The sequence below is a fragment of the Eretmochelys imbricata genome, chromosome 23 (assembly GCF_965152235.1).
Source record: "Eretmochelys imbricata isolate rEreImb1 chromosome 23, rEreImb1.hap1, whole genome shotgun sequence".
Classification (NCBI taxonomy): Eukaryota; Metazoa; Chordata; order Testudines; family Cheloniidae; genus Eretmochelys; species Eretmochelys imbricata.
The window spans coordinates 4,521,076-4,544,265 of NC_135594.1; the positions used below are offsets into that span (position 1 = coordinate 4,521,076).

The following is a 23,190-nucleotide window of genomic DNA, read 5'->3' on the forward strand; positions in this document are numbered from 1 at the left end:
ATATTAAGAACTCCAATAAAATATTTATTTTACTGGAAAAAAGTGTTTTTAAGTAAAATGAGCTTATGAGTCTGACTACACATGCTCATTTGTGTAAGAAGATTCCATTTTTACATTATAATTTTTCAGAATATGACAGTTCAAACAAATGTTGCTTATTTTTAAAGGAAACACAAATCCCCCTGCCTTTAAAAATGTCCCTTTTAACGTCTCTAGGGATGGCACTGCTGGCTTCAGCAAGCAGAGACCGACTGATTCATGTGTTAAATGTAGATAAAAATTATAAATTGGAGCAAACTCTGGATGATCATTCATCTGCCATAACAGCTGTCAAATTTGCAGGTAAGTTTCCAGACTTCATATTAACACTTATTGTTTCTATTAAACTTCCATTGATCTGTCTGAGCTGTGAGGAGAGAACTGCGATTACTTTACAATAGGTTTTTAATTTTTTCTTTAAAAGAATGTCTCCTCGCATAGCTTGGCAGTAGAGGTGGGCAAATAACTCCCTCCCCTCCCCCCCAATTTTCTGGAAGTTCAGAAAAATTGTGGGGGGTGGGGGGAATTCAGTTTGACTCAAATCGAAACCAAAAATTTGCACACACAAAAATTAAATCAGTGAATTAATTGTTTGTTTGTTTTTGACAGTGGGAGGGAGCACTTTTAAGTGCCTGGAGGAGGAGGTGGTGAAGTCAGCTCCCATATAACTAGACTTGGTAGCATTCGATTTTTGTTTTTTGGAATTTTGACTGTTTATTTTTAAGCATTTTTTTTTTTCTGTTTATCAATTTTTAAATTTTCATAGTTGTTGGAGATTATGGGGGAGTCGCACGGTTTTTTTAATTACAGGGGATGTTGAAATTCAAAAAGTTAAAGCTTTATAACCATTTAAAACACATGTATATTTTGACATATGATGACGAAGTAAATAACCGTAAATCAAACTCTGAGTAAAACACTGCTTGAGAACTTTGCCTGTTTGTAAACTTTTTATTATGAATGGAAATAGTTTTTCATCCATGGGTGCTGAAATCAACGTATAAAAATCGCATCTTTTCAAGCCTACTTTTATCTTTTTAGCCTAGAGGCTAAGCAACCCACCGGGGATGTGGGAGACCTGGGTTCAGTCCCTCCTCTGCCTGATGTGTAGAAGAGATTTGAACTTGGATTCCTACACTGCAGGGGAGTGTCCTAACCTCTGGGCTGTGGCATATCCTGGGCAAATCTTTTTCGGTTCCTCCTGCTGAAGCTGTTCCACCATGTATACATTAGTCATTGGAGCAGGGACTCGAACATGGGCACTTTCACATCTTAGGTGAGCGCCCGAACCACCAGTCTCTTCTTAGTCTTTTCCTGACCCAGGGACTAGTCCTTGTCATTCAGAGTGTTAATTCATAGATATTCATAATGACAAAAATTACCCCAGTTTGCCAGAGTGGTTTCCCATTATGTTAGTTTCCCCAGATGGGAAGCAATCTTTGGCATGTTCTCATAACTCTCTATTTGTCAGTATAAATTTGGAACCAAATCCTCATCTGATGTAAACTGAGTAGCTTCATTGACTCTTATACAGCCTAGCAGATTTACATCCGCTATGGATCTGACCTTTAGATCTTGAACATTTTAATTTTTAAAAGGAGCTACTTAGTGCAATTTTAGCTTTCTTGCTTTACAGTCCTTCAATGGGAGGTATTCCAATGAATTCCTATTCGGTCTTGGTGGCTACCTTAAACTCTGACTTCATTTTTCCTTCCTTCTTTTTCCTTCAGGTAATGGAGAAGTTCAAATGATAAGCTGTGGAGCTGATAAAAGTATTTATTTTCGCAGTGCACAAAAGGTAAGTTGTAGCATCCCCCTGTAGATAGCAGCTGATCACTGGCAAAATAGTGTCCTCTCTTGGGGTGTGTACTCTTTAACAAAATTGAAGTTACACTGTATATTCTAAACTTACCCCTGAAAAATCAGCTTGAATAATCTCTGTCTAGAGTTTGAGATTTACTTTAAGGTCCTTGCAGGCACTGTAGATTTACAGGGTTTCTATAGCAGGGATTTATTGGCATTACCTGACACGGGGGTTTCCCATTCTGTATGGGATTTTTTTATTGTACCCATAAACACACAGATGGAAAAATTGTTGACAGAAGTCAGGGTTATATTACAAGAAGCAGAGTGCTCCAATCTTGTTTTCTGGTCTGTATGTCTTTTTACGCAGCTTGCAGATGGGATTAATTTCATTAGAACTCATCATGTTGCTGAAAAAACCACCTTATATGACATGGATATTGATATCACACAGAAATACGTAGCTGTTGCCTGCCAAGATAGAAATGTCAGGTGATCTGTTTTATTTGCTTTATTAATGAAGGCTAGACTATAAAACATGATGTCTCTATTAGAGAGATTTCCCCAATATGTCTGAATAATAGGAATACATCTCAAGGGTTGTCTGGTAGCCTTTGAGTTGAGAAACTCAAAGGTCAGAGAAGACACCAGAGTCTTAAGTGCCCTAATAATGGCCATGTCCATTTTTAATGAAATGGTAATTCTTTATTCAGTAATCCCTCAGACGAACGGTACTCCAAGGTTCTTTATCTTCCTGTTATGCTTTGACCCCATCTTTGAAACCAAAGCTTGCAGCAGTTTTAGTAAGCTGATTAACCTGAACCATTTGTAAATGTCCAGTTCTTCCAAGAATTCACTTTTAGATAATGGTTCTGGTGGAACCAATCACTGGCAAATACCGTCCTGTCCTGTCCAGTCCTCATTGCTGGCTTTCCACAACATCAGAGTACTATATTAACCCCCACAGTTTTTCCAAAGGTCTGTTTTACTTACAGTAGATAAATTTGTTATGCTACTGGCCTGTCTGCTGTTCTCCATAAACCAGGTATGAAGTAAGCTCTCATTATAGAAACTGTTTGTACATCGTACTCTTTTTGAGACAAGTTCCATCTTCCTCTGCATTTAGAAATTGCTTAGCGCATTTTTTTTGCACTGTTGAAATCTAAGCAATAATGAAGAAGACTTAGAACTAAAACGCTGCACAACATACAGCAAAAATTTCAAACTGCTTATGAGAGAATAAATGCAATTTTAAAATACCCTGAATATGTAAACTAAAACTGCCATTTATAAATAGTTCTATGGCATTTTGGCAAAGTTACTTTCTTGGTGTATGGGGCTAGAACTTGCACCTAACCAGAGTTTCTAGTTCCAAGTCAGTCTTTTAAAAATAATTATTATTATTAATAATCCAACAGAGGTTATTAATCACCCAACAGATTTTCCCCTTTCAGAAGGCCCAGCTGTACCAGAGGGGAGGTAACATGCTTCTGTGAGGTTGCCAAAAGGTGACATCTATAGGGAGACCACATATAGCTAAGTGCATATGAGTTCAAGCAGCATTATTGTCTAGAGAGTTAGGACCTGATGATTTTTTTCCAGTGTGAATTGCAGGTGCTCGGGATATCAGAGATGAGGGGCTAGTCGACATTAGTCTGGTGAGGAGAGCTCTCCCGTCAGCATAATAAAACCACCTCCGTGAGGGGTGGTAGCTGTGTCAGCAGGAAAAGGTCTCACACCAACATAGCGCTGTCCATACTGGCGCTTAGGTCTGTGTAACTTACAACTTAGTCACCCCCTTGAGCAACATAAATTCTACTGACATAAGTAGAAATATGTACAAGGCCTAGGGCACACTGCAGAAGCAAGCCGCTTTGTGCTTTTATAAGCAGGCCTTTGTTTTCTGCTTTTATAAAGGCCTTTATAAAGGCCTTTCTTGATTTGAAAACTACATGGCAAAGTTACCCTGTTCCATTTGTTATGTGTGCACATGAGGCAAGTCTTGACTGAGCCAAATCACTTGTCTACTGCACACTATTAAAATAAGGAATGACCTTCTTACAGAGTCTACAACACTGTCAGTGGGAAACAAAAGTGGTGCTACAAGGGATCGCAAGGTGATGATGGGTCGTTACTAAAGGTAAGCCAGTCATTGCTGCAGCTTTTCAAGTGCTCTGTTGAAACTTGTGCTATGGGTTCACATATATGAAATTAAAGCATAATGTTCTATGTATTGCATGTTTGTATGTCGAAATTCTTAAGAGACATTATCTGATGTAGAGATTACAGTGCCATTGCTTCTAGATTTACAGTCCGGTGAAACATAGGTGTTTGCAAGGGACTGTGGGAACGTTCCAAAGTTTCAAGACCACAGGAATGGTCCTTTAAAGAAGCAGGTTATACAAATTATCACTTGGAAAGTCCCATCAACTTTGACAATTAATCAGAATGCCAAGTGGAATGTTAGCTTGTTCTGTCTGCAGTGTTGTTGTAATCAAGTTGGTCCCAGTATATTAGTGGGACAAGGTAGGTGAGGTAATACCTTTTAATGGATCAGCTTCTGTTGGTGAAAGAGCGAACTGTTTAAGCTACACAGAGCTGCTCTTCAGGTTTGTAGATCTTGAAAGCTTGTCTCCTTCACCCACAGAAGTTGGTCCAGTAAAAGATATTACCTCACCCACTTTGACTGTTCTGTGGAAGATGCACATGCCATTACAAGGGCATGACCTCTTGTGAGTTTTCTCTCCCTAGGATTTGTTACATTTCAGGTTAGCAAGGCAGGAGTCACAGTGGTCCCCTGGTTTGGATGAAACTATTTATTTATTCTTCCTCCTTCCCTTGTCCTGGCAATTGGAGTCAGTTGCTCTTGATCTCCAAGTGTTCTCATCAAGTACGTCTTCCAAGCTGACACCAACTTTCTTCGTGTCCTTCAGCAACTTGAACCACTTTTTTTTTTTTTTTTTTTTCCCCTAGGTCTTTCTCTTGGTCCTTGTCCCATGACTGCTAGCTCTTGTACTCTCTGGCCAACATATCCCACATCTCCTTGTCTTGCATAACCATGCAATCTCAGTCAATATTCCCTCAGCTTTTTGATGATGGGGCTACCCGCATCATGGCGCATAGTCTATCAGCTCTTCTCTTACTTGGCATTCACCTGAGCCTTCTCATTTTGGCAGTGTGACGTAGTTGTTCTTCTCTCTTCCTCGTTGGCCAGCATTCCGACCCATATGTCATGGCTGGCCTAAGCAAATCTTATACACTTGGCATATTTTTATCGCAGAGAATTCCCATCGGCTCCCTCCATTTACACCAAGCACTCTTCATGCAGCTGCTAGCATCCTAACGTTCCCATCATGGCTCAACACTGAACTGAGGTATTTAAATTGTTGCACAGACTTTAATTCTAATTTTCTAATTTTCCCTCTTAACAAGGGATTGCATATATTCTGCCTTTTGTCAGTTGACTTGTAAGACATTTGCTTCTAATGCAGCCCTCCGCAGTTCTAGCTCTTTTTCCAGTTCACGTTTATTTTCACAGCACAACATAACGCCAACAGCGAAAAGCATGTTCCATGAAGCCTCTGTCTTAATCTCTTACACCAAGGTGTCCATTACAACCAGAAATAGGAATGGGTTTAGGGCAGATGATCCCTGATCTAGATCTACCCTCGCTGTCAGTGACGCACCGAAACCACAGCTGCTTCTCACTACTGTTGTGCTACCGTTGTACATGTCCTTGATAGCCTGAACCTATGTCTCCGGGAGATTGTACGATCACAGACACCACTTTAACAATTCTGTAGGAACTCTGTCATAAGCCTTCTGCAAATCCACAAACACTAAATGCAGTTCCCTGCTTTTCACCCTATACTTCTGCAATATCTGAGCTGCAGACACGGCATTCCATTGTTGACTTTCCTGACATAAAATCCAAATTGGTTGTAGCTTACTTGATGCTCCAGCTCCTCCAAAAGTCTTTTCTCCATAGTTCTTTCCAGCCATTTCATCGTGTGACTCATTAACTTGATGGGTTTGTAATTTCTACATTCTTGTACGCTTCTTTATGCTTGAAAACAGGGACCAATGGGCTCTTCCTCCACTTGTCGGGCATTTTTCCAGTACAGAGAATTAAGCTGAAAAAGCTTGTCGTTACCACTTCCCTATGGCCAAACGCTTTAAATGTCTCAATCCAGTCCCACTGCCGATGTCCAAGTCTCCACCATGGTGATAGCTCTTGGGAGGTTGTTGCTTGCGCATACTTACCTCAGCTGTTTCTTCACATTCAGTTCATTGAGCGGTTTTTCATAAACCTGCTGCCACCCCCTAATGATTTCACTGTCATCCATCAGCACTTTTCCGTTTTCATCTTTGGCACACTTTACAGCTCCCAAGTCCTCTGTAATTCTTTGCTTAGTCTTGGCTGATCTATATATTCCTCTTTCCTCACCGTTCATTAGTAGTTCTGCGTATAAGGCTTTAAATTCCTGACCCTTAGCTGACCCATTAGAATGAAACCATTTATTCTGTCCTAATAATAAGTGTCAATCTCTTGCTGATCACTTTTTCCCTATTTTGTTTATTTCAATTTAGGTAGTACTAAGCTCTGCACATCTCTTGAAATAAGCAGCCACAACACTTTTTTAAAAAAATCAGTATAATAATTTAGTTCTTCAGTCCTCCATCCTGCAAGTCTGCAGTTAATAGATTTCCCTTTTTTTCTGACTGCCATGGCAGGGGAAAAATATCTACTAGTTCCACAGGTTGCCTACAATATTCTGTACCATCTACAATCCTTATGAACACTTCTCTCCCAAAGTGTGCTTGATGGTCTGGGAGAGATGGGTTTTACAGCACACTTAGAAAATGATGAAATCCAGTTTATAGTGTGGACCAAGGGAGGAAACAAATTCCACAGTTAGATATCCCTCACGTTTTAAAGGGCTACTAGGATCTCCTGTCTTGGGAGTGACCCTTTATTCCAGATACAGCATTGCCAACACTGTCAGCAATGGCTGAACGTGGGCTGTCAAGAGCTGCACCTTTGAGATGTTTTTTGCTGTGGCGGGGTCAAGAGAGCCATCCATACGATGGCTTTAGAAGTGCCAATTGTCAGTGTTTCTTTTTGTTCTGGTTTTGAGTCAGCATTGGTGTATTGTGGAGCATGTTTGATCAGTTCTTCCTTAGGAAATCTCCGTTCAGCTCCCATCTTGAGAGTTCTCTTTATCCATTCAGCTGTCCTATTTTCTCAGAAATCCAACCTCTTGGTAGATTCCCCAGAGCATCTACTCTGTTCAGAAACCTGAATCTGCTCTGAAACAGTCTGATAGCTGTTTCTTCAAACCTTTTGGAGTATTAATCCCTCCAAGACAACATGTCTACTCCTTGTTTTTTAAAAAATAATACCTCTGGGCATGACAGAGCTGCCTGGAAATCTACCAGTTCAACAGTTTCTAATGCTCCCACAATGGTAAATATGTATAACACCATAATGTGTGGTTGAAATTATCTGGGCACTGTACTTACAGTTAACTAACCCTGTGCTCTTTAGGTTTTGGAAGGAGGATGTGCAGTTTCTCATAATAAGAGGAATTATTTGAAATGTATCTTGTTTCTGCAGGTACAGCTGGATCCCTCAGGAACTTTTCTAGCAACCAGTTGCTCCGATAAGAGTATTTCGGTCATTGACTTCCATTCCGGCGAGTGTGTTGCAAAAATGTTTGGCCATTCAGGTGTGCTTTTCCATTTTATCATTATAGCTGCTTATCTCAAGAACACTTAATCCAGAATTTAGCGCCTGTCTCTTCCACTAGTCATTTCACCTGTGAATTGAAAACAACTAAGTTATTAAAGATTTCCCAAAAGCATTATCCTAGCCAACAGTTTCTCAGGTGAAACTTTACCAGGAATAATCCTATGTGTTCTAAACGAATAGTAAACTATAAAGCATAGTTAGTAGTAAAAGGGACATGATTTTTTAAAAAATGCCTTTCATTAAATGATCTTAACCAGCTCTAATCTTAGTTACATAATTCATTTCATCCAGTATTAGCACATTTTAGAACATTTTTAAACTCCAAGCACAGCACAATGTTTTTTGATTGTGTGGTATTGTCCTCCACACAATACGTTTTTCCAAAGCTTTTAAAAATATTTTAATAGCCTTATTGTAGATCAGAATATTCAGTAAGATATCAAAACCTGCATGCTGACTTAACGCTAGCATCCAGAATTGCTTGCATCCAGAGATCTAATATTTAGGAAATGAGAAGTTTTATCAGGAATCACTAGTAGCTTGTGACTTAACTACGGCTATTCCAGTGAGAAAAGAGGAATATGATTTAAATTAATTCAAATCAGGATACGCCTGTAATTTAACTATGTCAACTGTGTCTTCAGTCACTTCATATCGAACCAAGAATATGCCCTTACTAACCAAAACTCATTTTGTTCCTAAAATCGTCTTGAAATAACACTGAAAATTACTACACAAATTCATTGTCTTCTGAACAAGAGACCAATAGGGCTTAATTTCTTATGTTCCAGAAATAGTAACTGGGATGAAGTTTACCTATGATTGCAAGCATTTAATCACAGTCTCAGGAGACAGGTACGTGTGATTTGACAAAATATGCTGATGTCAACACTACTTTGAATTTAATACTCCAAGGGAAGGTACTAAAGTAGGGGAACTATGAATATTTTAACGCATTTACTCAGTAAGCCATTGTTCCTGGGGGAAGGGAATGGGAGGGAAGGGAGGAGGCTCTGACCCTGAGCAAGCTCCCATCGAAGTTACGGGGGGTTTTGTGTGTCTAGGTTTGTCCTAGAATACACAACTCATTATCACTGGTAGCAATAGTGAAAGCTGCAGTGTAGCCAGGGTGCAGGCTTTTTTTTTTTTATTCGCTACGTAGACATAATTTCTAACATCACTATGTTAGAAAACTGCACCATGTCTATGCTACAGCTCCCACCATTGCTACTGTCAATGGAGCATCATCAGTGGAAGATTACAGATCTGTTTTAACTAAGTGTTGGCTTCAATGGGAGTTGGACTCGGTCTACCAGATTGGAGCTGAATCTGGTGGTATGAACAGGTGAGGTGGTATCAGATATTCCTGATTCTGTTTTGTGGCTTGATGATGGTGTTTGGAGTAGATTTGATTTGGTTTGAGGGTGTTGGGTTGGGGTTTGGTTTGAGGGTGTTGGGTTGGGGTTTGGTTTTTTCTGTTAGCTCTGCGTGGGCACTAGCTCACTGAATTGACTTGATGACCATTGGCTAGAGACTTTATTCGGAACTGAGAAGAGTTCAATAATCTGTAGCATTGGCTTTTGTAAACCAATTTGGGATTCTTCAGCCTGAGAGGTATCGCGGAATGCAGACATACCAGAATTTTACGGCCCTAAACAAATCTTTTTATCAACAGTTGTGTGTTTATGTGGCACCTTGGCCCTGAGATTACAAACTGTATGAAACAGCACTTAGTGGAGCTCAATCAAATGCAGCAGCAGAAGAAAGCCAAGGAATTAAACTGGTCTAATCAAATCAGGTATTAAAGTGGGCTTTCATTAACTGCTTGTTAGGAATTTGATTTTATTGCAGCTCTTATTAATACCTGCAAGTTTTCAGCAGCTCCATGTTTGACCTTCTATGCAAATTATGCAGTGAGCTAACGTGGATATTTGAATAATTCGCAGATGACCATAAAGCTAAGTTTATGGTTAATATACCCTTCCCCAAGCAGTGGTTGGGGGCAGGAAAAGGAGCTGCACAAAACTTGGCAGGTAGCGGTAGGAAGATATCTGAGGGGAAGGGTGCAAGTGGGTGTCTGGGTTAATTGGGGAACTGAGCCCTGCCTAGGGGTAGCTGGGTGTGGTCAAGTAGGGGCATGGCTGCTGGGGGAGTGGGTCACTGGAGTTGGGTGAGTACTGGGGCAGATAGGTGGGTGGCATCTGGGAGAGTTGGAGGAGCCTGGGGCTAGTATTGAGGCTCCCTTGCCATCTGTCTCCACTCATCAGCCATCATCACGTCCCCACCACTTGCTGCAGCTGATGCCATGACTGCTCACTATTTCTTCCTTGCGCCAAATGCAGCAGGGGAAGCAGCCAGACAGGAGGAAGACATGTTCTGTGTCTGCCCAGAGCTGGGCTCCATGGCGGCATCTATTGGCCCACACAGGGAACTACAACTTCAGCCCAGTGGTTGGCCAAATGTGTGCTGCGTCGCCTAATGGTATTTTGGGCTGGTAGCCTGAACTTCCGCTGGGGATAGTGACCACTGCCATCTCTGTTATCTGAATCTGGAACTTTCTTATGTAAGACATGCATGAGTAACAAGTAAGGCAGAGTGGAGCAAGGATGCAGGTAACGGTTGTACACTTACAATGTTCCTCAGGCGGGAGACGTATGTTGCTGTTCCAAGTGGAAGGATGTCCCAGAAAGCAGAAGAGCCGACTGACTACGATACTGACGAGGAGAGAGAAGAGGACTCCTCTCTGCAGACTCCAGCCAAAGACTTTGACACAGGCATGTGTTCCAGCTTAGTGTGTCAATCAGTTGTGATGTTTATGTAAACTTACTGTCTTTTTGCACTCTCCTGCTTTTACATCCTGAGCCTTTTGGAAGTTTGTTGGAGAATCACAGAGGAGGGAGAGGGGAATAGAAAATATCCTAGGTGGTCAAGGAGTCTTTTAAACTTCAGTAGAGTGGGAGCGTGTTCCTGTGGTCAAAACACAGTGTAACATGGTTGGCTGGCCTGTGACCCTTTAGGGTCAGACCATCCTGTTACACGCAGGATTAGAAATCACAAGGTCCCACACTCTTCAGCCCATTCCCCTGCAGCAAATGCTTCCCAACATAAGCTTTATTTCTTATCTCAGCAGTCTCTTGGTTTTGTTTTTCAGATCCGATCTGCATACTAACTAATGGCAAGCTGCCTATGTGGGCAAAGAGACTGGTAAGCTGGGCATTATTATGTAGCTGTATAAAAGGGCTTTATTTGAGAGGAAGGATGATGTAGTGGCTAGAACTAGCCTGAGACCTGGGTTCATTTCCCTGCTCCACCACAGACTTCCTGTGTATGCTTGGGCAAGTCACTTAGCCTCTCTGGGCCTCAGTTCTCCAGTTATACAATGGGGACAATAGCACTGGGGTGTTGTGGTGATAAATACATTAAAGATTATGCAAAAGATCTTTGAGATCTTTTGATGAAAAGCACTATCTACGAGCTGGCTGGTATTGTTGTCCACACATCCCTCATCTAACAATAATAGCAACAAATTGCTGGCCACATTTCTCTCCCTTGCCTTAAATATACCCATGAGAGGGGCAGGAGCAAAGATACATAGAATCTAACATGAGCTTCATGAAAGGCGAGGCATTTGACAAGATTCTGACTCTGCAGGTATTTTTTTTATTGGCGCCCCGTTTGCGGTTGCATTAAACTCTCTCATAGCATGATCACTAAACCTGTGTTTCTGTCCCACTGCCAGTCCCCTAAACAATTATTGGAGATACAGTTGGGCACTTAAAAAGAAAGCTGTCGTCATCCTTTGCTTCCCCCATTTAATTACGCAAATGATTAAAAAAGTACGGGGCATATGAGATGTTCTAAGGAGTCTCTGTCACTAAACTGCCTCTGCAGGTGCCCACTTTTATGATGACTTCAGAACCCTCAACTCAAACAGTTTGACCATGGGGCAGGGCTAAATGCTCATATAGTGGCCATGGATTTGACATCATAAACCAGATTTATAAAAGGGGGTCATCCCAAACTCTTCCTCTTCTTCCATTGATTTGAACAGTGCCTGGATAGTCTCCCCCAGATCAAGACAGGCCATCCAAATTCAGAAAGTGCATTTGTTCTATTAGTAAAACATCAGCCACCAATCAGTATGGGCTTTTCTGTTTGAATCTTCAGCAAAATGCCTTTCCTTTTAATCTACTAACTGCAGTTCTCCAAATGCGTAACCTTCTGATCTCAAACTGACGTCTTGGCGGCTAAGTAAAACAGTGATTTTTCTCTCTCTCAAACACATTGTTTTTGTTCTTAAAATATTTTAAGTCTATTCTTTTCATTACTTAACTTAGAACTGAAAAAATGATTGCAGTTGCATTTGATCCATAGAAACTACACACAGTGCTTAAAAACCTGGAAAACTTTCTTTCTGTAGCTGGGAGAGGCAGAAAATTCGGACAGCATGACATTTAACCCAAGGGTGAATTACCAGCCCCAAGGACGATGGGCGGAAAGTGCTGACAAAGAGCCAATTAAAACCCTTTTAGACACAGACATGAGTTACTTTACCCCAATAAAAAATGACTTCCTGGGTGACACTGAACTCGAGCCAAAGAATCTGGACCAACTACTCTTGGAGGTTAGTGATCTCACGTTGCTTATAGTTAAGATTGTTTTGACTGTCCTCCTTTTTACTCTTTTAAGAGAACCAAAGTCACTTTGTTCAGAATAAATTTTATTTCTGTCAATATCCCTTGTTTGTTGCAGTTGCTGTTTATCATTAAATATGACTCCTGGGCACTTGTACCCACCCTACCTTTTATAAAGAACCACATTCAGCCATCTCCGAGTATGTCTACGCTACAGTGCAGTCAGAGATGTGATTGCAGCTCAGGTAGGCATACCTGTGCTAGGTTTCATTTAGCTAGCACAACTTAAATAGCAGTGAAGATGCAGCAGCATGGGCTGTACATATTCTGGATACATATTCATGTTCCTACCCTGAGCTGGGATCCATGTTCCCATGTCGTTGTCACTGCTATTTTTTAGTTGCGCTAGCTAGATTAAAACTAACACAGGTATGTCAATGTGAGCTGCAATCACGCCTCGGATTGTAGCGTAGACACGACATACCCTTAATGTCTGCAGGCCAATGTATAGCTTGAGAACCTTTGTGTTTTAAGAAGAAATGAAGCTTTGTATTTCTTACAGACTGAGAATTCCCCTAGCAATGTCATTGAGGACTTCAAACGCCCGGATCTCTTCTCAGAGGACGAAACAAATCAGGAGCCTGAATCTCTTGAAATTAGTGGAAACAGCATATATGATGCACAGACTGGGGACAGCTCTTTAGAGGCAGAAAGGTTAGTATTGCTACGCAATAAGATTACATTTGAATGTATTTACATATTAGCCCTCCCTTCCTTTGTGCCAAATTAAAACTCTTTGTAGAGCTGTATCAAGGTATTCATTCATATGTTAGTCTTAGCAGTTCATAGGTCTTATTGGGCTGAGTGTCTCGTGTGATCTAGAATTAATTTCCCCAAAGTACTGGCAATTCTCTGTACAGCACCTAGCACAATGGGGTCTTGGTCCATGTTAGGGGCTACTAGATGCTACGATAATAACTGCAAGATCAACCAGTCGAACGTTTCCTATGGTGGAAAAAGTCAGTTTGCGGCTGGAGGTCAGAAACTGGGAAATATCTGCTTTTTAAGGGCTTTCCATCTAGCCACTTGTCTAGCCACCTCCCTGGTGAATCACCATGTCTTTGTTGTGAGGATGCATCGTTAAGCTCTTCTGTAGTCAAAGGACAATATAGGGCTATTTATGTTGCAAAATATTTCACTTTAAGGCCCTAGTGAGGTTAGAAAGCAATCCGAACAACTATTGTTGGGCAGATTGGAAGAACATAAGAACAGCCATGCTGGGTCAGACCAAAGGTCCATCTAGCCCAGTATTCTGTCTTCCGACAGTAGCCAGTGCCAGGTGCTTCAGAAGAAATAAACAGAACAGGTAATCCTCAAGTGATCCATCCCATGTCGCCCATTCCTAGCTTCGAGTAAACTTGGCTTTATATCATTTGTTGCTCCCTCTCCCCCATTCATGCTGTAAGCAAGTGATGTTCCCCATAGAGTTATGGGTCAGCTGCATGATAGTTGGGACGTGTCTTTGCCCTTTGCACTACTTCATAAGGTAGTGCTTGCCTCCTTCACCACCCTGCAGCTAACTTTCCTATAGATCTGGTTGCAGTGTTGAGTATGTAAGGTGCAGGAGTTCGTTCCTCGGCTTTTCTGAGCTCCTTCTGCAAATCTGTTCCGCTTATTAGGCCTTGAATGTCTCTCTCTAGATCTGGTGAAGAGAAGACAAGATAAAACTACTTATCCATAATTGCTGCTTGTTACTCTACTCTTTTCTGTCCTCCTACTATTTTCCTTCTGTCCTACTTGCCTGGTTAATATCCAGCTCTTGGTTTCTCAGATGGCTCAGAAAGCTTCTCGCCTGAGAAGGAAAAGGTGGCAGTTCTAAAGTATCTGCTAGGTTTGAGTAATGGTTCTTGATTGCTAATGGGAAAAAAGAGAATCTACCATCCAAACACACTTACTTGTGATGTGGATATTCTGAGACTCTCAAACAGAATTTCAAAACTAACTTTTTCAGTGTAATTCTAAAAGTTCATTCACTCTTATTGCTAGTATTCTGATGTGGGGACTACCTCTCAGGATGAAAGAGTATTTTAGTCTCAAGAAGCAGCAGGCCCAGATGCTCAGAGGTATTTTGGACGTTAGGCACCTAGATATCTTTTGAGGATCTGGGCCTTAGTCCTGATCCTTCCGGCTGAGCCTTTGAGCTAGAATAATTGTGATGGTGGGATCTTTTTTTCCACTCAGTGTTATCCATCTGTGCAAAGCCAGACTGGAATTGCCAAGTCATATAATGTAGATCAAAATCTACTATGTGATGACTGAATACCACTGACCTGGATTGGATTTAAATCTAGTTGCCTACAGATGAAAGACCCTCTCTGCCTGAATTATCGACTCTCCCAGTGTATCATAAAAAGGCCAGTGCTTTAACAGTGCTTTGAAAATTGATACATTAAGAATTCTCACAATCTGCTTTCTCCTTTTTTTTTTTCCTTTCATTTTCAAGTAAATATGTGAAGGAGCTACATCATCAGCCTCTTTATCAGAAGGAAGTCAAAAATGGGAAAGACAAAGGCTGCCCTGTCACATCTCTGGATTCTGAAACATCTGCTTTTGATCGACAACAGGAAGGTAATATTTGAAAATACAACAGCATAACCAGCCTTTATAATATTAAAAGGTGGGAGGGTGATAAAGCAGCGGGTTGGGGCTTAAAAATCTCTACTTGTATGGAGCTTAATATCCATGGCAGTTTTGGAAGTATTTAAAACGGTTTTCTAGGATAAGTTCCCAATTCAAAAACACTGTTAAAGCTGGGTGTGACTCTGAGCCTGTGAATAGTCAGGGAATACTTGTACGCTTAAAGTCTCACACATGCTTGAGTGCTATGTTGGTTCGAGGCTTACAGATCTATTTGATCACCTGCCTGTCATAACATGATTTTTTTTTTAATTAATAAAAAACCTAACGCATGCCAGACTCAGTCCTTTTGCATCTCCTCTTTAACTTTTTTTTCTTTCTTGATCTGTGTAATGTAATGCTAGATGAGGACTCCTTGGGCTCAGATGGAGACTTGGACGTAGAAATAGAAACAACTGATTTGGACGGAAACATCCGGAGAGACAGTTCTTTACCCCAAACCCCAGAACAAGAGAAGTACCTGAAACATCATTTTGAGACCTTGACAGATGCCCATGCTGAAGGTACCACTTAAGTTCCAAATAAATTATGAAAATAATGCCATGTATGGTTGGGGCTTTGTAGGGTTGTCTTCATTAAGATGAGAAATTGATGATACAAATCAGGTATATGTTTGTGTGGTCTTGGTGACATACAGAAAATGTCCAGAGGGTACTGTTTCCCTGCACATAGAATCAAGCATTTCCTCTCTCAGAAATCCCCACATCTGTCCTTCTAGGGGCTCTGTGACCCAGGAGTCCTGTCCCTCTGCTTCCTTTCAGGGTCACTCTCATAGCTCCTTCCTCTGGCTTTCTGCCTTCTACACCCATCCTATAGCTTGCAACCAGTTTCCTAGCCTGTGTCTGCAGCCAGGGAAACCCCTCAGTCCACACAGCTCAGCAGTGAACTGCTATGTGGCCTATTGACAATGGGGGATGACTGCCCAAGGCAGCAGCTGTTTAAACTACCTGAAGAAGCTTGATTTCTCCATTGAGCGTGAAAGAGTGCTGGGCTCACCCATTGGCTTTAACAAGTCTGTGATTGTCTTTGGATCCAAGCCATTAGCACCTTTCAGCATTACAGTATGTAATGTTTCTGTACCCATGCACCTCAATCGTAATGACTGTATGTTAAAATAAATCTATGTAGTGTGGTAAATTGACACCCATTTTGCATCTTATCTGGAATTGTTTGTATAGTAGGATCAGTCCCTCCCATTGAAGTCAGTGAGAGTTTTTTGCATTTGAGTTCAAAGATCTTGTCTTTTTCATCTCAAAGCCAATACAACTGTCATGTATGACTCGAAGACATAATTATTACCACAGCCTGTCTAACTGCTTGTTGGCTTTCTTGGGGGTATTTCAAGGAGCTTCACTTCTGGCAGCAACCTTTGAAATTGCTTCATGTATGTGAAGTTCTTCTATATGCCTTTATTAGTATGTATTCAGTATCTGGAAGGCACACAGTACTGAGGCTTAAAGTGTAGCTCACTTCAGAACCCAGGCAGATTGCACATGATTCACTCTCTTGAGGCACAAATCCTGTGGCCTGTCTTGGTTTTTCTACTCTGATTCTGTATTTGAAATCAGATGGTAATAAATTCCTAGCTCTGATGTAGCACTTTTCATTCTCTGATCACAAAGCACTTTACAAAGGTGGTCAATATAATTATCACTATACTTCACTTTGCCTGAATATTCTATCCCTTTCCACTGCTTTGTGGGTGTCTAGTCTGCTGGACTGTAAGCTCTTTTGGAGCTGGATCTGTCTGCTACTGTACAGCGCATAGCACAATTGGACCCTGTTCTCACTTGGTCCCTGGGCACTACCCTAATAAACATGACTTTTTTTTTTTTGTTTGTTTTTCCTCTTGAACTTTTTCATTATTGGTCTGTGATTGTAGAGCAGTGGGGCTAGGGAATCCGAACGCAGTTCCGATAGGATGTTTCTCTCTCCTTAAACACAGAAAAGTTTAATGGCTGCTTAAAGGATTTGAAGCCACCTGAAGACGCAGATGACGAAAAAACCCTGTTCTTGAATCCACGTTTGAGTATTTCTGCAAGATTTCTCTCACGCTGCCAGAAGAACAGTAGGTAGGTGCAGCGTGTTTCCTGGGTCCAAATACATCTTTTCATATGGTTATTTCCCCCTTTCACTCACCAGTCTGTCTCAATATATCCTGTTTATAGAGCATCAATCACCATGGTATCTGAAATAACTTAAGACAGCAAGATACTTGGTGCAGAGACTTTGTCTTGCCTGTAAAGTGCCACTTACTTTTTATTCACTTTTTGCCTGTCATTTGAGTTCTCAGAAAGTGGTACTGTTGATCAGTACGACTCCAGCTGCTAACTGTGTACACTAGTTCTTCTAGTCCAAGACAGCTGGATAAAAGATAGTGACAGTGATTTAAAGGTCAGGGGTTTCTAAAGCACCTAAGCAGTTCCAAACTGTGTATCTCCTTGACTTCCAGTGCAACTTTAATCATTTTAAATCCATTAGGTGCTTCTGAAAAATCCTGCACTAAGTCGATAAGGCAGCTGCTTGTGGGCATTCCATTAAAGAGGTTTCATTTCAAGCTTTAAAATGCAAGTTGAGCATCTTAGCTCCAGAAAGTAGAACATATGGACTCTTGCAGGGTCTAATCTTTTTGGAAACTCAAATAGGACTTTAATATTTCACTTGGGAACAGAGAGGACTAACCTAAAGTATTAAATTCAGGTCTTTAAAGGACCTGAAGAAGAGCTCTGTGTAAGCTCAATAGAAGCGTTCCAATGAAAGTGACCTCATCCTCCTTGTCCAACAACCAACCTGGGACAAACACAGCTACAACAACACTGCACACAATACTCGAATGCAGTGATTCTCAAACTTTTGTACTGGTGACCCCTTTCACATAGCAAGCCTCTGAGGGTGATTTCCCCCCCCCCACCCTTGTAAATTAAAACACTAATTTTTCTATATTTAACACCATTATCAATGCTGGAGGAAAAGCGGGGTTTGGGGTGGCGGCTGACAGCTCGCATCCCCCTATGTAATAATCTCATGACCCCCTGAGGGGTCCCAACCCCCAGTTTGAGAACCCCTGATTTAATGTATGTAAACTGACAAATATCTTGTCTCTTGGCTGGTAATTTCAGGGCTTTTGTGGTAAAGCTCCTTGTCTATCATAAAGGTTGTTTGGTACGCAACTTTAACTGATAGATCAAACCTGATTCAGATTCCTGTATATTTACATCCAGGCTTGCCGCTGCCTTTCTTCCCAGAGCACATCAGCAATTGCAAAGTATTACAGATGCAACAGACCAAGTTAAGGAAGAGAGTAGATTGTCTAGTGAGGCCAAGAATTCAGAGGTATGTTCATCTTCCAAAGAGAACCCTTCCTGCTACAGAATACTGAATGAGACACTGCGTCTTATTACAACAAGTGACTGAAGTGTGACAAAGGGTGTGTTTTGAACCCCAATCCTAAAAACTGACCACAAATCACACTGACTGGATGCGAAATTCTCAACCTTCAAAGCAATAAACAATCACATGGTTCATTGTTTCTTGGTCTAGGGCTCTGTGTAAATCAAAATTTTTAGAAAATTCATAAGAGCGTAAATGGCAAAATATTGAATTTTACAGAGTTTGCACAGAATAAATCTTTCAAGTAAATTTAGTCAATTTCAAGGTTAGAATGAATTTTTACAAATAACATTTGAGACTTTTTACTTGTAAAAATTCATTCCATCCTTAAAATTGGCTAGTTAAGATAGTTTTTTGTATTAAAGTCTTTTTGCAGAGATTTTCCTGTTCAACCAACCAAGCAAACACAAACAACTTAAAAGATCACTATTTGGGGGCCATGCCTTCCATGAAATTGATTTACACAGGGCTCTAGTTATCTTTCTCCAACAGTTATTTTTTCCCCTCCCTGTTCTCTTCCCCACCCCCAGAGGTGATGGCATTAAATGAACTAGAGAAGGATAGTCCAGTGGTTAGGGCTTGAGAGCTGGGTGACCAGGGTTCAATTCTTGATCCTCTGCAAACATATTGTGTGACTCTGGGCAAGTCACTTAGGCCCAGATCCTCATAGGTATTTAGGCTCCTAACTTCCATTAAACTCAAAAGCCTAAATACCTTTTTGAGGATTTGGGTCTTAGCCTCTCTGGGCCTTAGTTCCCCATCTCTGCAAATGGGGATAATAGCACTGTCCTGCATCCCAGGGATGCTGTGAGAATAAAAATAATAAAGTTGTGAGGCATCAAGATACTGTGGTGATGTGGGAAATAGAAGTACCCCAGATACGGATCCTCCAATCGGAGACTAGCTGGTGTATTGCCCGTGATGATACCCATAGCAGAAAGGGGACCACTGGGTTTTCAGATGCTCAGTGGCATTTGTGACACCGCCTGTTAGGAAAATCACCGTTTGACATGTAAACTGAATCAATTACAGATTCACTATCACAATTAAAGATTATGAGGCTCTCTGGTGCTATGGTGATAGATCAACAGCTACAATACAAAAGGATTTTCATTGTTCACTTGCTTCCTGTTTTAGCAATGTTATTTGCTCTTAGTGCGGAAAACAGAACTGTTACTAGGAGTGTTGGAAGTTGAGGGAAAAAATTATTTTCATGAGTTTGTAATTTTAAGTCCACCTCTGTATTCTGTTAAGTTTGTAGTTCCTGTATCTAATAAATACTGGTTTCCTCTGTGTTCTTCTTCAGTGGAACATAGCACAATGGCTACTGCAATACGAGAACCAGGATATATGAAACGTATAGTGTATGTCTTATTGAGACTTGAGGGTGTGATTTATTAAAGTATGTAACGTAGGTGCATAAATCCAATCTGAAAATCAACAGGACTGGAGTATTTTTAAAAATTCCACCTTTAGAGGATCATTTCAAACTTTTGTAACACACTGTAGCCAAACTAAGATCTTTGTTATATTGGTTTATTTTCCAACTTTTCTCTGAATATTTTTTTTTTTTTTAAAGAAACCATTGGAGGAAAAGCCCCTTGAGGTAGTGGAAAAAACAGACCCCAAGGCATGCAGTCCCTCAGGTAAGATGCTGATTAATTGTAAGACGAGATGCATGCTTCATTTGGGAAAGGGGAAAAACATGGAAAATGACCCAAGCCCGCTTCACATTTTGTTCCCACAAGTATACAGCTGGCTTTCTCTCTCACACTCACTCACACACACACACACACACATGGCTGGAAACATGATTTAGCGCCGTTTGTCTGTCGGAGTATAGCAATATAGGTCTTAAAAAGCTTGGGTACAATTTTCAAAAATACCTAAGTTCCATTTTCAAAATCAATGGGACTTAGCCTCCTAGTCACTTAGGTGCTTCTGAAAACATTGCCCTTGTCTTCAGTTTCACTTAATGACAGCGATGTCCGTAATGAGCAGGAATGGCATGCGCACCACGCTTCGAATCTTCAGAGTTGCTGTAGTAGTTCTCGCCTTTCCTCCTGACTTCCACAAGGTGGCGATGTTTGCTCTCCTCTCTTCAAAAGACCTTTCTTTGTGTCCCTTGTTAATTCATAGTAGCTTTGCTTGTCCCAACACCAGACAGACAGAGCCCTTGAAGTAAAAGTTTTAAGGTGATCAGCAATGTAAATGGGACTGTTTTCCTCCACTAATAAATTCTGTGACACTTGAGCCTTGAACTCACTCTCTGCCTTCTGTGTAAACTCTCCCATGACTTAATCTGCTCTAGCTGTAATTGGTTATTGAGATTATTCTGATGTTGTCTTTTTGACTTTGTGAAGAGAATGAAAGGGTCTAACTTGCCCTTGAAGAGCCAAAAACTTGTCACTCAATCGGCAGGAACGGTTAGATGAGACTTCAAGTTTTATACTAGTCCTCTTGGAGAGGTTTAGCGCCGTCATTTAAAGAAAGTAGCTGGCTAAAATAATGGAAGATTACAGCTGAATTTTGCAGTACAACCACTTGATGCAGTTTGTCTAGGAAGGCTCAAGATGTGGAAACTGCATGTCCAAACCCAGTAAATCTTTTTATTCTTAGAAACCCAGATCCTCCTCAAAAGTTTTGAAATGAATCTGCAATCTTTGTGCACTGCATTCCAGGAGACGTTGCAGCTTTATGACAAGGTACAGTGTGGGATAAAGAAATGTGATAAACTGAAAGCACATGATGTTATCGCATCATGGGAAGGAATAACAAATTCCAGCATCCTTGCTAGGAGCCCTACCGATTGTTGGAATTACTGACCTTTGAAATTCACTGTGGTGATTATCATCAAAATGGCTGCAAACAATTTGTTAATGATGTATAGATTTAGCATAGAGGAACACTGTCAAGGAGTGGTGTTTAACTTGCCCACTGAGCCTGCTTAGGTGACTTTACAATGTGGTTTATCTAGACTGGATGTGCCATAACAGATTGTCATAGGAGTGGCCATACTGGGTCCACCTAGTCCTGTATCCTATAGTGGCCGGGGCCAGATGCTTCAGAGGAAGGTGTAAAGAACCCGATAGTAGACAGATGTGGGATACTCTGTCCCCTAAATGGCACATGTATGGAGCCAGATGTAGGTAACTACAGATGTAGGTGCTGGTGCTAAATTCTTGTTTCAGTCCCAGCTCTGAAACTGACGTGATGTTGTTGTCTTAGGGAAGTAGTTGAGCTGAAATTTTCAAATCCCTCCACTGTGTGTAAGCTTGTGAATTGTAAACACACACGCTCAGTCCTGACATGTGCACGCTCTTCTGGCACTTTCACACCTGGATCAGAGGGAGGCGTATATTTGACGATTTAGGACCAGATTTTGAAAGGTATTTTAGCCATCTAACGCCCATTGATTTCAATGGGTGGGTGCATGGTAGGGAAGGTGCGTACATGGGTCCATAGCTCTCTGTTGGGGGTGAAAGCAATGGTTAGGCACTTAAATATCTTTGACTTTCAATAGGAATTAAGTACCTAACCTGCTTAGGCACTTCGTAAACGCCACTAGGCCTGCATCTTTAGGTGCCTAAATCCCTTTGTAAATCTGGCCCTTGGTTCTTAACCTTTCTGTCTTTCACTAGCTATAAACCTGAGATAATTCTCATAGCACAGAGGTGCTGAGGCTTCCTTAATAGCCTTATGAAGATACAAAACACCACATGGGAGGTATGGGAGACATGGAAGATAATTGTCCTGCTTTGTTTGGCACTGGTGAGGCCTCAGGTGGCGTGTCCAATTTGGGTGTCACGCTTTAGGAAAAATGCGGACAAACTGGAGAGAGTCCAGAGGAGAGCAAGAAAAAAAATAAAGGGTTTAGCAAACCTGATCTATGAGGAAAGATTAAAAACTGGACATGTTTAGTCTTGAGAGAAGAAAACGGAGGAGACTGATAACAGTGGTCCAATATGCTAATGGCTGTTGTAAGGAGGATGGTGATTAATTGTTCTCCATGTCCTCTGTAGGTAGGACAAGAAGCAATGGGTTAATCTGCAGCAAGGGAGATTTAGGTGAGATATTAGGAGAAACTTTCTAACGCTCAGGGGAATGAAGCTGAGGTGTCCCGGGGGGCTGTGGGATCCCTGTCATTGGAGGTTTTTAAGAACAGGTTAGACAAACACCTGTCAGGGCTGGTCTAGGTTTATTTGGCCCTGCCTCAGCCCTGGGAGATGGACTTGATGACTTCTCGAGGTCCTTTACAGCCCTACATTTCTAAGATTCTATAAATGCTGGGCCTACGTGCAGGTATGGCCCATTTCCCAATACGTCTGTGCACTTCGCGGGATGGGAAAAGAAGGAACTTGCCCATTAACCAGAGAGAGTGGGGATGGCTGTGTGTGCTTGCTTTGTGTATTTCTGAATGCATGTAGTCGCTCGCCTAAGGGATGGGAGTGTCCTTGGTGCTGTGTTGAAAGGAGTATGCCTGAAATAGCACACAATTCAGCTGGGGTGTGCGCCCCCAGGCTGTGTCCGAGGTAGAATGTCAGACTCCGTGGGATCAGTGTGGAGCTTGAAGCTGGCTGAGGAGAATTCTCTTAAGGAAAATTCCATCCTGAGTGCTTACACTCTGCTGACTTGGATTCCATCTCCATCATCATCTGGAAAAAGTCGTCTTCGCAGAGGCTGACATGGCATTCCTGTACCTTGTAAAACAGCTGGGTTCCACCCCCTTATGGCTGAAAATGCATATTAACATGGAGCACTTAAACAGCAGCGCATTGTCCAAGTGCTTCACAAGTACTGATCTGAATGCTTCTGAGAGGTAGGCATGAATGTCGCTCTGAGGGGAAACTGAGGTACGGAGGTTGTGACTTCCAC

At 41.4% G+C, this 23,190-nt stretch overlaps 1 protein-coding gene across 1 annotated transcript in view; it reads left to right on the forward strand.

The window, feature by feature from the left end:
• WDR62 (WD repeat domain 62) overlaps nucleotides 1–23,190 on the forward strand; it is a 38,616-nt gene that overhangs the window by 14,421 nt on the left and 1,005 nt on the right. The window contains exons 13-29 of the mRNA XM_077840663.1: nucleotides 217–342; nucleotides 1,770–1,837; nucleotides 2,213–2,334; nucleotides 3,907–3,982; nucleotides 7,460–7,571; nucleotides 8,386–8,449; nucleotides 9,270–9,392; nucleotides 10,238–10,368; nucleotides 10,746–10,798; nucleotides 12,015–12,218; nucleotides 12,791–12,942; nucleotides 14,732–14,856; nucleotides 15,270–15,428; nucleotides 16,871–16,997; nucleotides 18,147–18,258; nucleotides 19,895–19,961; nucleotides 20,935–21,020. Of these exons, the coding sequence (XP_077696789.1) occupies nucleotides 217–342; nucleotides 1,770–1,837; nucleotides 2,213–2,334; nucleotides 3,907–3,982; nucleotides 7,460–7,571; nucleotides 8,386–8,449; nucleotides 9,270–9,392; nucleotides 10,238–10,368; nucleotides 10,746–10,798; nucleotides 12,015–12,218; nucleotides 12,791–12,942; nucleotides 14,732–14,856; nucleotides 15,270–15,428; nucleotides 16,871–16,997; nucleotides 18,147–18,258; nucleotides 19,895–19,961; nucleotides 20,935–21,020 (1,907 nt within the window). The remainder of the gene's footprint in view (nucleotides 1–216; nucleotides 343–1,769; nucleotides 1,838–2,212; nucleotides 2,335–3,906; nucleotides 3,983–7,459; nucleotides 7,572–8,385; nucleotides 8,450–9,269; nucleotides 9,393–10,237; nucleotides 10,369–10,745; nucleotides 10,799–12,014; nucleotides 12,219–12,790; nucleotides 12,943–14,731; nucleotides 14,857–15,269; nucleotides 15,429–16,870; nucleotides 16,998–18,146; nucleotides 18,259–19,894; nucleotides 19,962–20,934; nucleotides 21,021–23,190) is intronic.